Source organism: Hyperolius riggenbachi, chromosome 12, assembly GCF_040937935.1.
Source record: "Hyperolius riggenbachi isolate aHypRig1 chromosome 12, aHypRig1.pri, whole genome shotgun sequence".
Taxonomy (NCBI): domain Eukaryota; kingdom Metazoa; phylum Chordata; class Amphibia; order Anura; family Hyperoliidae; genus Hyperolius; species Hyperolius riggenbachi.
This window is the reverse complement of record NC_090657.1, coordinates 216823522-216839398: the sequence shown is the minus strand read 5'-3', so window position 1 is coordinate 216839398 and position 15877 is coordinate 216823522. Positions and strand designations below refer to the sequence as shown.

The window sequence follows — 15877 nt, the reverse complement described above, 5'->3', positions numbered from 1 at the left end:
GCTACTGCACAGGCACAGACTGTAGTCGTGCATGCACAGTGCAACTGCATTCATGCGCAGACGTAAGCGCGGCCACAAAGGATAAGAGGGTCCTGACTAGCAGCAATAGGGTCATGGCCACATTACTATTTAGGCCAGAGTGTCTGTGCAAGTAAGGCAGCACCTGCTTAGTAAGCTGGAGTCGGTCATGCACGAGCAGCTCCATGTACTACGCAGGCGCGACCATGCTTGGGCAGGTGCAGCACAGTTGTGCTCGTGCCTTAAGGGGAGCGTGGCCTGGATCCTCCGGAAGGTCCTGGCAAGTGGCGAGGAGGACACAGGAAGCCACAGAAGCATGCGAAGGCTTCCCTGCTCAGATCCCTTAAACACATCTGTAAAAGACCCTTACTAATACTCTATTGGCTTTGTGATGGAGCGGCAGTTTCCTTTACCAACCCCCTTCCCATTCATGACACCAGGATGCAGTGTTCCATTACTACCTGCTTAGGGAGTTTGGGCACTAGTAGTCTTGGGTTGTGATGCTGGAAGGCCCTCTCACCTGCAGACGTTCCACCCCTTGTCTACCTCCTAGTTTCTTCAGGTACTAAGGAAGTGACATCACTATTGTTTACAACAGTCAGCATGAATTGAAATGGTACTTTGGGGGTGGGTACAAACAGATAACAGATGTTTTTGTGTGCCTGCACTTATCCTTCAGGTGCTCTGTTTGATACTTTAGTCCAGTCCTGACAATACAAACAGCTCTACTTCTATCACGAGTACTAAAGGCAGAGGCGCTCTGCTTGCTATAACTGAATTGCTGTTTATCCCCTGCTTATTGCCCGAAGAAGTGGGCTGTGCCCGTGAAACGTGTTGTATCTTTGGGGTATTTTCAATAAATGTGTATATCTATATATTTACAGTCCTTGGTGTCTGCTTTAACGGAGGTGAGTCCACCACTTCCTCCCAGCAATTTTTTAAAAATGTTATGTACTTTTATCCTTCTGGCGCCTCTGTTCACCTACCAATATATTTGAGTACTATATGTTACTTCCCTCAATAGATCTCTCTGACTCTTCCTCTGCAGGTCATGTGCCCTCCGGACTAATCAGCCACCCCGACAGGGAACACCTCATCTACCCTCTGGGGTGCACCGTCATCATCGAGAGTCTGAGCAAACGCCAGCAGCACTTCCTCCATGGCCACACCAATAACGTGTCCTGCGTGGCCATCTCCAGGAGCGGGAAGTACCTGGCCTCAGGGCAGATCACCTACATGGGCTTCAAGGTCAGCTTCCCAGAATGCCTTGCTTATTGTGCAGGTTCTGTAGCAATGTAAGCTGCATCATACATCACATAGTCATTCAAAGTGAACTGTGGTGCTAACTCAAACATTAGGCATCATTCGCATTGCCATAAAAAAACTCTCCATTTAGCATGAAGAGGTGGGGGTGTCTTGGCACCCTAAAAAAGTACAGGAGACAAAAACGGGAGCCCAATAGTGTGAAACGTTTTGTGAACTAAATATTATGCAGGAGAACAGAGGCGCCAAAAGGATAAAAGGAAGCTAAATGAGCTTAAAAACCAAATTCTTGGTAAATAGAGGAGGTAGTGGTGGACTTACCTCCTCCAAGTAGACACACAACGACTGTAGTAAACACAGTCAATATATTTTATTTATGAACTCCAAATATGCAACGCGTTTCGCAGGTTTGATCCCGCTTCATCAGGCAATAACAACGGAGCAATAGCATATGTGGTCAGTAGAAGAGCCAGGCACCTCTGTGAGGTGCCTGGCTCTTCTACTGACCACATATGCTATTGCTCTGTGAGGTGCCTGGCTCTTCTACTGACCACATATGCTATTGCTTAGTTGTTATTGCCTGATGAAGCGGGATCAAACCTGCGAAACGCGTTGCATATTTGGAGTTCATAAATAAAATATATTGACTGTGTTTACTACAGTCGTTGTGTGTCTACTTGGAGGAGGTAAGTCCACCACTACCTCCTCTATTTACCAAGAATTTGGTTTTTAAGCTCATTTAGCTTCCTTTTATCCTTTTGGCGCCTCTGTTCTCCTGCATAATATTGAGTCCACCCTGGGTGGAGGGTTGAACCCCTTTTTCTCATCTACAGAGAGCGACTTCTTATTCCTGAGTGGGGTCACGAAAATCTCCCCACCTGCCTTTACAGTGGTTGCCTAATGGTAACCCTGGTTTGTGAGTATTAATATTTACTCTATCTAGTAACCATTTACCAGTACATATTACACTATTGAGGCTCTTGGTGTTCCTTGTTTTTATGTTTTTTGAACTAAAACAACTGTGTAAAGAATGTTCTACTCACAAAGGCTGGTTGCAGAGAGGCAACCGACCACAGGAAGCAGGTGGAGACAATGAACCAGACTCCACCCGGGGTGGCACTAATGGAACAGGTTGCGGTCGCTTTCCTTGGTAAAAGCTGACAGGTGTCCACTGTGTCTAGACCTCTCCAACAATCACTGTTTGGGGGTATGGAAGCACAAATGTGGTAAAGAGGTGTCCTGGTGTAGATAAAACTATTAAAAACAGATAAAACTAAGAAAATGAGGTGGCTGACCTCAGTGACGAGATCTTTGTGTAAACAAAGACATTTTATTAGCGCAGGCAACGCGTTTCGCGGGTCTGAGCCTGCTTCATCAGGCCAATAACAGTGCCAAGTAGAAAAAACAGTCTGTCATAGGGAGCCCCCCATTTAGCGGAACGAATCTGAACAGGTTTGAATGGATCCTATACAAAGCAATAATCCATTCACATAAGTCCATTCAAAAGGATCCGCAGGTAGGGGTCCTGTACGATTTTGTAAGATCGGCCGGACGAAGCGGATGCCAATGGAATGAATGAAACCCTATGAGAACGGCTTGTGTCGCATCAGGCTCCCGTTGGATTGCAACAGACCAAAGAGAATCCTCCCTGATTTGAGGTAGGATTGGCATTGGTCTGTTGCACTCCAATGGGGAGCCTCAATGCTTCTGCTGGGGCTCCGATCTTTATTCTGGCGCTTCTCCTGTGCAGTGAACCCAGGGGCGAATGTACCATAAAGCCACCTGAATCATGTGATTCAGGGGGAAAAAATCTAAACAAAAACAGAACATTTATATTGCGCTTTTCTCCTGGTGGACTCAAAGCGCCAGAGCTGCAGCCACAAGGACGTGCTCTATAGGCAGTAGCAGTGTTAGGAAGAATTGCCCAAGGTCTCCTACTGAATAGGTGCTGGCTTACCGAACTGGCAGAGCTGAGATTTGAACCCAGGTCTCCTGTGCCAGAGGCAGAGCCCTTAACCATTACACTATCCATCCAGCCACTCAGATCTAGGGGCCGAGTTAGGACAGTTTGGGCCACCTGATGCCTGCTTCCTCTGAGCTCGTCCGCCTTCCTGTCACACATGCATCCCCGAGTCCTCATTCAACCGGTTGCACCTTCCGTCCTTCCCTATGACAGATTATAAGAATTTAACACCTATTATTTTTTTATTTTGCTGTAATTTTACTTTTTGGCCACAAGATGGCAGTATACACTATCCTGAAAGTGTTGTTTTTTTTTTTTTTACCCTACTTTTTACTTTCACTTTTATGGATGAACATGGCTCCTGATTTGAATCATGTTCATTCATTACCTGGCACTTCAATTGGCTCAGGAAGCATATGTTCCCCTTTACCAATCGCTGGTGTATAAGTTCCGCTGCCCTAATTGTGTTTAAAGGACCTCTGTCGCGAAAATCTTAAAATTTAAAATACATGTAAACATACACAATGTGTCACCATATTGTGCCATAAATTACTTTTCTCCTATGTTGCTTTCACTTACAGTAAGAAGTAGAAATCTGAGATTACCGACAGATTTTGGACTAGTCCATCTTCTCATGGGGGGTTCTCAGGGTTTTCTTTATTGTTAAAAGCACTCATTGAATGGCAGTTGCTCCGTCAAACTGCCCAAAAAGTATGCAGTGAGCAGGGAGGCTGGCCAGCATCTTTATATAAATATTTTTTCACGGAGTGTCTTTATAAAGAATAAAGGCCATGCTGAGAATCCCTCATGAAGAGATGGACTAACCCAAAACCAGTCAGTAATGTCAGATTTCTACTTCCTACTGTAAGTGACAGCGACATAGGAGAAAAGTAATGTATGGCTCATTTTACTCCGGAAGAAACCTACTTCTTATTTCTATGTGTTTTAAATTTTAAGATTTTTGTGACAGTTCCTCTTTAAGTGACTCAAACCTGGACGCATATAAACATCCAGTTTGAGTTAAAGGACAACTGAAGTGAGAGTGATATGGTGGCTGCCATATTTATTTCCTTTTAAACAATACCAGTTGCCTGGCAGTCCTGCTGGTCTGTTTGGCTGCAGAAGTGTCTGAATAACACCAGAAACAAGCATGCAGCTAATCTGTCAGATCTGACAATAATGTCAGAAACGCCTAAGCTGCTGCATGCTTATTCAGGGTCTATGACTCAATGTATTAAAGGCAGAGGATCAGCAGGACAGCCAGGCAAATGGTATTGCTTAAAAGGAAATAAACATGGCAGCCTCCATATACCTTTCTCTTCAGTTCCTGGTTAAAGAATCGTGTGGTATTTGATGGATTATTGCAGTGCATGGAAAACAGATGAAAGATGTGATACAGACTGCATTTTTTGGCACTAGTATGATTGAGGTGAGCCAGCATGAAAGTCCATAGGGAAATTCCTCAATCTTGATTGGATGGACAGCACTGTAAATGTGGCTTAAGTCTTCCTAAATGGCAGCTGGCACAGCATCAGCATAAGCTAAGTGTTTAATGTACAGTATATATATTTTTGGTTTTCGGCTTCTTGAGTCTCCTGTAAATATTAATCAAAACCATTTTCGCATCCCATCCAGGCGGACATCTTCTTGTGGGATTACGCCAAGAGAGAGTGTTGCAGGAAGCTGACCCTGCACAAGGTGAAGGTGGAGGCGCTGGCGTTCTCACCAAACGACCAATACCTGGTGTCGCTCGGAGGCCAGGATGACGGGAGGTGGGTGAAGACGGTCATGTGATTTCTGCGAGATCCGAGTCTCAGATTCTCTGCAGGCTAAAGTGCTGCTTCTCTCAGGAGCATGAAATCCACCATCTACCCACATATACATTATAAGACATAAGCTTTGTACACACGGGAGGAAAAATCATTCAAAATGACCGATGAACCCCTCCTTGTTCAGTTGTCGTTTGGAAAAAAAGATATGGTTCGAAGGATGGCTTACCACAGGTGTCAAACTCCATTCCTCAAGGGCCGGATCAATGCCAGTGTTTAGTCTGAGAAATGGAGAGGGGTGTTATACTTGATGATTCTCACCTGTCCGGATTTGGTCCCATCAAATAAATTGAGTTGTGCCAAAAATGTGTGAGGACCTCAGCCCTTGAGCCCTTGAGGACTGGATTTGGACAGCTCAAGGATCAATGGCAATGCTCAGGCATTTTAAATGACCAACATGACAGGTCACTTCGGTAGATAGTTGTTCATAGTCAGCAGTGTGTACAGAGCTATCAACGATCATTTAACGATGTGTACCTGAAGTCTACCGCAGTTTGCCTAGATGTTGCATTGTTTTAGGCTACTTTGCCACTAAGACGTTGCGTTAGGTGCTACGTTAAGGTCGCATAACGTGCACCTAACGCAACGCATAGTGGGGTAGAAGCTGGACGTCAGATCGAGCCGCGTTAAAGGGACTCCGAGCAGTGCAGAAACTATGGAAAGATGCATATCATTTTAAAGCTCTCTTTCTCCTCTTTCCAATGATATACAAACCACCACCCTACGCCTTTTAGTTTTCGCTATTTTCGCGATTGAAATTGCCGTGGCCGTGATTTCAATCACGAAAATAGAGAAAACAAAAAGGCGTAGGGCGACGATTTAGGTGTCGCCAGAAAGAGGAGAAAGAGAGCTTTAAAATGATATCCATCTTTCCATAGTTACATTGCATTACACAGGGCGACTTTTTCCTAAAGTCAGCAGCTCCATTCTGCTGAATGGAGCTGCTGACACTGGGGAAAAAGTCGCCCTGTGTAATACAAGTAACTATGGAAAGATGGATATTATTTTAAAGCTCTCTTTCTCCTCTTTCTGGCGACACCTAAATCGTCACCCTACGCCTTTTAGTTTTCTCTATTTTCGCGATTGAAATTGCCGCGGCCGCGATTTCGATCGCGAAAATAGCGAAAACTAGAAGGCGTAGGGCGGCGGTTTATATATCATTGTTTCTGTACTGCTCGGAGTCCCTTTAAGCGGCTCTTCATGCGTCCTGTGACGCCGTGATGCGTACTCTTGGACGCATGCAGCATCACGTGGTCCCGCCGGCCAATCGCCGCACAGAACGGCGCTCCAGGAAGTAAACACTGCACATCACACCGTGCAGTGAATATAATTAGCCATGTGCCTGGCTGAGGAGGAGGAGGGGGAGACCTCCTCCTCCAATACTACTGAGCATGTGCAAACAGTCTAACGCGGCTTAGCCGCGTAGAACGCACAGCATGCAGCACTTTGAAATAACGTGAAGCGTTACAATGTAACGCAACGTGGGCACTGTGAACAGCCCATTGATTTTTCATTGCTGTGCGGTGGGCTGCGTTACAGGCTGCTCTAACGTGCGCCTGTAACGTCTTACTGTGAAAGCAGCCTAAAGGAAACATGAGGTGAAAATGAACTGATGAGATAAACAATTGTGTATATATCCTCCTAAAAATGACTTTTTTTTTTTTAGATATCTCAGTTTTATTTTACTTTTAAATCTACTTTTTAAGTTTTTATTGTTTATTGTCTCAATGACACATGCATTGAAGTGTGCCAGAGCTAAAATCTATGAACTATTGACTTGTTTTATCCCTTTCCTGCTCTCATAAGCCGTTCTCTGCCATGCCAGGAAAGTGTTTTATGCCTGCAATTCCTTATCAGTGAGGGTTATGCTATAGACTGACCCAGTCAAGACCCAGTCCCGACTTGGACATCAATTTTCACTTGCATACCTCATTTATAACTCTTTCAGACAGAGAAAGAAAAAAAGGAACAAAGCATAGTTCTTTGTGTGCTTGGCACTGTACATATACTGTACATATCTATCTCATCATGTCACATCACCTCAGGTATCCTTTAATGATTATCAATACAGACCGATCTAACCTGACGGATCCGCTTGGCCAACTGTCACCTATACTTGATGGTGTGAACAGATATCGGCAAATGGCAGTGTGCACGCAGGAAGTGTGTAGACTTCCAGTCCGGTCAAAGCAAGTAAAGCATGGTCCGGTGTTGTTTGTTTGTGGTAAACGATAATAGTCCAGTGTGTGTACGTAGCTTCAGACAACCATTGTTATCATACACCACTTAAAGGAAACATCCAAGCTACAAAGAAAAAAAAAAAGATCCACTTACCTGGGGCTTCCTCCAGCCCGTGGCAGCCGTCCTGTGCCCTCGCCGCAGCTCCGGTGGCTCCCGGTCTTCTCCGCTGGCGCAGGTCGGGTTCCGGGTCGGCTTCTTCTGCGCTCCACTGCGCGGGTCACGTGGTCCCTCCGATGTCATCAGGAAGCGCAGACCTACTGCGCCTGCGCAGTACTGTCCTGATGACGTCAGAGGGACCACGTCACAAGCGCAGTGGAGCGCACAAGAAGCCGACCCGGAACCCGACCTGCGCCAGCGGAGGAGACCGGGAGCCACCGGAGCTGCGGCGAGGGCACAGGACGGCTGCCACGGGCTGGAGGAAGCCCCTGGTAAGTGGATCTTTTTTTCTTTTTGTAGCTTGGACCATTCCTTTAAAGAGGAACTTCAGCCTAAACAAACATACTGTCATTAACCTCCTTAGCGGTATGCCCAACACTGTGTCGGGAATACCGCTCGCTGGCCCCAGGAGTCCCCCATGCATAATTAATATGATCTATTGGCTGCAAATCCTTTAGCTAGCACTAGGCTAGCTAGTACATGTGTTTGGCACCCCCCGATCGCCCGCGATCCCCCGATCCAGCCAGTTAATACATTATCCCCCCTGGCTTCAGCGTTCGGCGCACTCCAGTCTCTCTATGGGGAGGATCGGGTATGGGCATGACGTCATGTTCGATCCTCCCCATAGTGAAGACCGGAGCTGTGCTGAGAGGTTGCGCCGATCACTGGATCCAGGCTGGGTAATGTATAAACGGGGGAGCGGCGGCGATCAGGGGGTGTCGGACATGTGTATTAGCTAGCCTAGTGCTAGCTAAAGGATTTGCAGCCAATAGATCATATTAATTAAGCTGGGGACACAAACGAGCAAAACCTCCTGAGCGGCGTTACGCTCAGGAGGTTAAGTTGCATTAGTTATGTTAATTAAAATAGATAGGTAATATAATCTCTTACCCACCCTGTTTTTTTTTAAAAAACAGGCAAATGTTTGTGATTTCATGAGGGCAGCCATCTTTTTGGTTGAAAGGAGGTGACTGGGAGCATGAGACACAGTTCCAACTGTCCTGTGTGCTGATCACCCCTCCTAGCTGCGCACGCTAGGCTTCAAATCTCAAATAAAAAAAATAAAAAAATTGTGCCAAAACAGCAGAACAAGAACAACATCAGAAGTCCCATCATGCTTTGCACAGCATCAGGGGAAAAATGCCCGGGCAGCTAAAAATAAGGCTTGGGTAAGAAAAACAAAGTTCTGATGCTGTGAAACTGTAAAAGAAACACCAAGTCTTTTCAGAGCTGCTGAGTAGATTTTTAGTCTGGAGGTTCACTTTAAGTTAGGACTTTTTAGGGGCATACAGCAGAAGCCATATATTACTATATATGGACATAAGGGAACCATAAAAAATGTATTTTATTGACATATTACGCATAAAAAGGTACACATTTGACAAGTAAATAGATCCCAACAGCCATATAGACACAAAAGTGCCTGCTGTGAGTCATGCAGTTGGTCACATACATATCATTTGACTCAATTCAAGGTATGTATGCTGCTAGAACAGTGGTGGCAAACCTTTTTCGAGACTGAGTGCCCAAACTTCAACTCAAAAGTCTCTTGTCTCTCGTAAAGTGCCAACACGCCAATTTGAACAAAATTACCCCCCTCAGAAAAGATGACAAATACCAGGCCCTCAAACCTACAGTGACCCGATTTTTCTGGGTTCAACACTGGGCGGGGGGCATTTGCGGCGCGCATAACACGCCGAAAATGGGCGTGGCCATGACATTGTATGGGCGGAGCTAACGTAATGATGTAACAGCGAGGCATAAGAAAGCATTGTTTCCGCCATGATGTGGTGAAACAAGGATTTGCATCATGGGTGTCACCCCAAAACAGCAAATATAGCCAACTATGACCATTAAATAATAAATGCATCAACAGTTACCCCAGACACCAGAAAATAAACGCAATGTGGGCAGCATTTCACCAGAAAATAAACGCAATGAGTGCAGCATTTCACCAGAAAATAAACGCAACGAGGGCAGCTTTTCACCAGAAAATAAACGCAATGAGTGCTGCATTTCACCAGAAAATAAACGCAATAAGTGCAGCATTTTTTCATCCTGTAAGCTCCCGCTTACAGGATGAAAAACAAATAAAAGACTGTCACCATCTTGTGGCCAAATAGTAAAACTACATCTGCATACATTTTTTTTAATATACACAATCAATTACATTTAAAATAATCTGTTTACCTCCCCACTCCAAAAAAAAAAAACAAATAAAATGTTTAATATAAAAAAAAAAAATTACAATTAAAAAACAAAACAAAAACATAAATAGTTACCTAAGGATCTGAACTCTTAATATGCATGTCAAGAGAGTATATTACTATAATTTTTTAAATTATAAGCTTGGAAATAGTGATGGACGCAAATTGAAAAAATGCACCTTTATTTCCAAATAAAATACTGACGCCATACATTGTTACAGGGACATAATTTAAATGGTGAATAACCAGGACAAATTGGCAAATACAATGCACATAGAGGGAAAGAGGCGCCCAGGTTGGATAAAAACTTCTAAAATCAGAGGCTCCCCATGCTGACTGATATTTGTCTGTTGGCACTTGTATTGGCCTGAGGAAGCTGGCTCAGACCCGCGAAACGTGTTGCCTGTGCTCAATAAAAATCTTTTGTAAGTTTCCAATGATTCTGTCATTGAGGTAAGCTACCTCATTACTTTTTCACTTTTAATCTGTTTTTAGAAGTTTTTATCCAACCTGGGCGCCTTTTTCCCGCTATGTGCATAGTATATACCCCCATACAGAATTGGTGCGAGGGGCGGTGACAGAACACCCGTGGTGGGTTTTAATTATGGTAGCATGTATTATTTTAAAGCTATAATGGCTAGAAAGTGAGAAATAATGATTTAGTTCAATTTTTTTCCTAATATTCCCGTTAAAATGCTTTTAGAAAAAAATTATTCTTAGCAAAATGTACCACCCAAAGAAAGCCTAATTGGTGGTGGAAAACAACAAGATATAGATCAACTCATTGTGATAATTAGTGATAAAGTTATTGGCGAATGAATGGGAGGTGAAAGTTGCTCGGATGCATAAGGTAAAACGACACTGAAGGCTGAAGTGGTTAAAATAAAATCAATATGTCTGCCTCCATATCCCTCTCACTTCAGGTGTGCTTTAAATAGGCTATGATTAGGAATGTGGGGCTATATACTATGATCCTGGGGCGTAGCTACAGGGCCCAGAGCTGTAAGGGGGCCCATCTACTACTTTATTCCCTTTGATTAAGGGGTTCATTCCCTTCAGATCAGGTGTTTTGTGGCTACACTTGTTATGGGTGTTAAGATCATGGCCACACTCATTTATGACCCTTGTATGATGGCCCGCAGGCTATGAGGATCACCAGGGATAGGCAAGGGAAAGGGCATGAATATTGGGGGGGGGTCATCAAAGATTTGCTGGAGGACCCAATGACTTGTAGTTACACCACTGCTATGAAGTAATGCTTTAGTTAGTATAATATATTTATGTATATGTGGATATACTGATTCAGGGCTGGTTTTACCATAAGGCACTGTAGGCTCGTGCCTACAGGCGCCTGATGATGGAGAGGCGTCTCACTCCCCTCCATAAGTGCCTCTCTCTCCTTCCCTATGCAGAGACCTGATGAAAGGGTTAAATGAGAAGTTACTAATCCTTCTCTCTAAATTCCACTGACCAGATATTCCTGCAGTCGAGGGCACCTCTAGCTAACCAATACTTGGGGGCACCTCTGGCTACCTACCGAAATAATAAGTGACACCTGTAGCTACCGATGACAGGCAAGGGAAGTGACAGCTGGGCCAGCCAGCACAGTTGCGGTGCGGTTTGGCAGGTGTTTGTAGATTCTTGGAGGGCAAAGTCTAAGGTGCCAGGAGATATATGCCTATAAGCTCCTGTGATGTAAATCCGGGCCTGTACTGATTCATCCTTCCGGGCATACTCACGCATTGTGTATCACACAGCACTGACTATTCATGGGTATTTTACCAGTCTCTGTCTCTCCCCTCAGCCTGAGCGGTTCTGTTCTCCTTTCAGTGTCGTCTTGTGGAACGTGGCCACCGGAGAGCCCATCTGTGGCAGCCCAGCCTCTGCCCTCAGCACCGGACACGCTGTCACCGTCACCTTCTCCAACCACAGCGATGACATCTTCATGACAGGCGGAAAGTAAGCTGTCCAGTGTCCTGTTATTTGCCAGATGGGGGGCGCTGTCTCTATCACCAAACTATGGGCAAAAGTGAAAACAGGTTAACTCTGCCCCGCTCCCTTCACAGATATGTTAGTACGCTGTTAGTAAGTATTACATGATAGTAAGTAATATAGACGTTAGTAAGCTGGAAATGAGCACACAAGGCTCATCATTGTGATGTGGATCTTGTAGTGACATCATCATTCCATCCATTGGCCACTTTGGTTATGGAAGGGAGGATGTTGTGGCATTGAATTAAAGGCCAACGTCATGGCACCATTAACATTCACAGAGCCTGCAAGGGATGGTGCCAGAGGCTTAACTACAGTGGATGCAGTCCATAAGGTTGCAGGTGGGCCCAGCATTGAGGGGACCCCAACTTTTTACTCTCCCTTTCTCTGATACAGGGAATCCCTGCAGAGCAGAAGGTGTTGTGGGTAGAGGGAGGAGTCATGTTGTCCACATAGTTATGGAGGTTTATGGTGACGAGGGGGTGGGCTGAGGATGTTGTGTTAATGTAGAAATGGGTGTCACAGGGAGCCCTCAGTGGCTGACCGCACTTAGCCTTCTAAACGGTGCCAGCGCACAGATCGTGCGAACTCTGGTCGCAGTCAATGCGCAGGAACCGTTAAGAATTAGCCGCAGACAACTCCGAAGGGAGCCTGTGAGACACGGGTAATTACAACGTCACCTACTGGTTCAGAGTAAACTGCCACCACCGCGGTTACTATGGGACCGTGGGGCCCACTAACTGACTGACTAATCCTGCGAATAAAACGGTTAAACACACGATATTCTGTCTAGCCAACAACAAACAAACAGTAGCGTATCTTCAGAGACCCGGGATCATTTCTGTGTGTGCTGATAAGCAGGGTAGCGAAACAGTGAATGACTTGGAGAAAGTCGTTTATTCACGCAATATAAATAATTAATATATACAGACAATTATTAAAAATCACAATTATTAAGACAGTAATAGCCAGTATGAAAAATAAAAGAAGGGAGAAAAATACTTATGGTTTGTGGAAATATGTCCTTTTGTGGGAAAATCGTCAAGTTCAAGCAAAACGGTTTCAAGTTCTTAGAGTTATTTGTTGCAGAGTAAAGTTCAGCAAGATTTAGAATCCAAACAAAATGGAGGATGTCCTTTGTTTTAGCTCTGGCAATATGGCCACCACTTATTCCTCATAGTGGCCGTGTGTCCTGAAGATGGTAAAGGGAGGAATTTCTTCCCAGGCAGCTCATTCACTTTTAATGGAGCTGAGCTCAGAGGCGGGCTTCCAGAGTCGGCCCCCCAGGCCGGACTATGGTAATCACATCTGGGCAGGGGCTTTAGCAAACTCATAATCCTGACAGGTTCCCTAGGCAGACCTGCGCGGCCGGCACACAGATAATAATTACATATTCTCGATCCCCAGAACCTACCGATTAATATGATATCAAACTTGGGCATGTTTGCATGCCCGGTTAAAAAACGGTGGAATTCCCAGCGTTCTGGTTAGGCTAGGGGCCCAAATTTAATATCAAAACACTCACAAGATCCGGACCAGCAGAATGATATAACTTCCACATTTCTCCGATGTATGGTACTTCTAAAACATGCATAAAGATCATAACTCTATGTTTCCCTATCCTGGCTGAATGGTTCCGCTAAGTCTGCCCCCTGCTGGGATTAGCTTCCTTGGCTCTGAAAAGACTCCTGGTTTGTTAATTAACATCTGAGTGTTACCCCTCTGGCTTCATTAGCAAGTCACAGGGCACAGGCTTCATGAAAAGAACTAGGCTAACTATTTCTCTGAAGACAGCAGAGACCCCCCAGGCTGGACTGCCTGGTGTCCACAGACATGAGATTCTGAATGGGGCAGCGCAACGACAACCGAGGCAGGAAGTCGGTTGCGGCTGCGTTTTCTGCGCACTGACGGCTCGCCCGTCACACCTCCCCTTTCTGATGCTGTGTAGGGGGTTGTCACCAAGACATCCTCCGTAGCAGCCATTGGCGCTGTTGGGTCTAGTTCCCCCTGACACCGGGACAGCCCATCAGCGTGTTGGTGTCGGCTGCCGGGACGGCGGGGAAACCCATTGGCGCCTGCGGCTCGGTTCACCTGGACAGGTCGCTGTCCGCTACCCTCAGGGTTAACCCGACATGGACCGTTCTGGACAGGGCGTTTGCGCCACTGCAGTCGGACGTGGTGTCTGCCGGGACTGCTGACAACGGGCAGTGGGTTGGTTAGGTCAACAGCCAGCCCACGCAGGGTTCCCCTGCTAAGTGGCTGTGGACCTAAGGGAACCCCGCGGGAATCCCTGGACCTTCCCAGCTCCTGACAGACGGCACATGCTCGGCAGTAGTTTGCTACATCCCTGTTCATCCGGGGCCAATAAAACTGTTTCTGAATACCGGCAAGTGTCTTGCGGACACCTGAGTGCCCTGTCAGAGGATTACCATGTGCAGATTTCAGCACATGTCCCCTGAATGCACTCGGGACCACAAGCCATTTGGTATTCGCATGGGATCCACCTGTAGGGGGCTGCACAGACTCACTGTACAGTCTCCCACCTTCCCAGTACACCTTGAAAGCAGCCCCGTCTGCGAGGGGCTCAGCGGCTCGCTGCCTGAGCACCTCCAGGCTTGGGTCACTTTGTAGTGCGGCCGAGAATACGGCGCTGTCAGTTTCAGCCAACTGGCTCATGTCACACGAGGCCAGCGGCTGAAAGGTCTCATCCCTGCGGTCAGAGGAGGGGGAGGAGGCCGGAACCCCCTCCACCTGTTCTGAGCTCGGGTTCTGAGCAGTGCAGCTGCGCGGTATTGCTAGCACAGGTACACTGTCAGAATGGCACAGACGGACATTACTCAAATCATCATTGCATGCAGTAATGACATTGACAGGTATAGACATTTTTTCATTACAGACAGGTTGTACAGGAAACTCAGGTACAGTTACAGCATCATCACAACAGACAGTCTGTACCTCAAACTCAGGTGCCTTTGAAGCAGGCACTATTGAACCTGGTACCCTTGAACTGGGCACATTCAACCCACCTCCCCCTGGTGCTCCCCCAAGTGTATAAAGTACCTGGTGGTGGGTGGAGAGTCCGTCTCCTTCCGTGAGCGACAAGGCGGTCGTGGCAGGTTCATAGTAGGACACAAGCTTGCCCAAATCAGTCCCCAGCAACACAGGGACTGGGAGATCCTTCATAACCCCAACAACCCTTTCTTGGATTCCTAATCCCCAATCAAGCTTCACTGTCGCGTGGGCTATGTGAAAAAGGGTGCCCTCTACTCCAGTAAGGGCAAGGGATCGGCTGGAGCTGATGCTCTCCTTTGGCACAAGGTGTGAGTGAACTAACGTGATGTCAGCTCCGGTGTCTTGAAATCCGGTGACAACTTTGCCGTTCACTCTAACAAGTTGCTGCTGGTCGGTTCGGTCGCGGATTTCCTTTCCGCGGGCAAACAGGACAAAATCTGATGATCCCGGCTGTGGTTCGCTGGCGGGCTGCCTCTGCTGTGGGTGAGGTGCAGGTGATGCAGATGATCCAGGTGCTGGTGGTGTCTGTCTCCGCTCCGGACAGTCGAATTTCATGTGTCCGGGCTGGCGGCAGTAGTGACAGGTGACCTCTCCAGGCGCTGCAGGCCTGGGTGCAGCAGCTGCGCTGGGTGGCCTCTGTGGCGGACGGCTCACAGGGGCAGGAGGGTCTGCCGAGGTATTGGGCTGACCTCCTCTCCAGCTGGATGGGACAGTTCTGCGGGTATCAGCCACCCGGGTAGTTGCAAAAGTCTCAGCAAGGTCTGCAGCGACAGTTGCTGAAGCCGGCCTGCGTTCTAGCACAAACTGGCGTACATCAGCAGGGCAAATGTTCAGAAATTGTTCCAGGACTATCAAGTCCTCCAGGACATCATAAGACCCTTTGGTGAGGCCTAGTGTCCACTGGCGGAGTGTGGTGAGCAAGCTGCTGGCCACATCTCGGTACGAATCAGAAGGCTTTTTCTGCCAGGCCCTGAACTTTTTCCGATAGGCTTCTGGCGTCAGCTGGTACTTAGTAATGATAGCGTCTTTTATAGCAGCATAATCATTATCCTTCTCCGCAGGCAATTCTGCGAAGGCATCAAGCGCTTTGTAGCGCAGCAAAGGGGTCAGATGTCTGGCCCACTGGTCTTGGGACAGACGATACTGACGGCATGCTTTTTCAAAAGACCGCAAAAACAAGTCAATGTCTGTGTCTT

At 46.7% G+C, this 15877-nt stretch overlaps 1 protein-coding gene across 1 annotated transcript in view; it reads left to right on the top strand.

Moving 5' to 3' along the window:
• Positions 1–15877, top strand: part of CFAP52 (cilia and flagella associated protein 52) — a 44178-nt gene that overhangs the window by 8411 nt on the left and 19890 nt on the right. The window contains exons 2-4 of the mRNA XM_068262391.1: positions 1067–1266; positions 4880–5016; positions 11508–11636. Coding sequence (XP_068118492.1) covers positions 1067–1266; positions 4880–5016; positions 11508–11636 — 466 coding nt within the window. The remainder of the gene's footprint in view (positions 1–1066; positions 1267–4879; positions 5017–11507; positions 11637–15877) is intronic.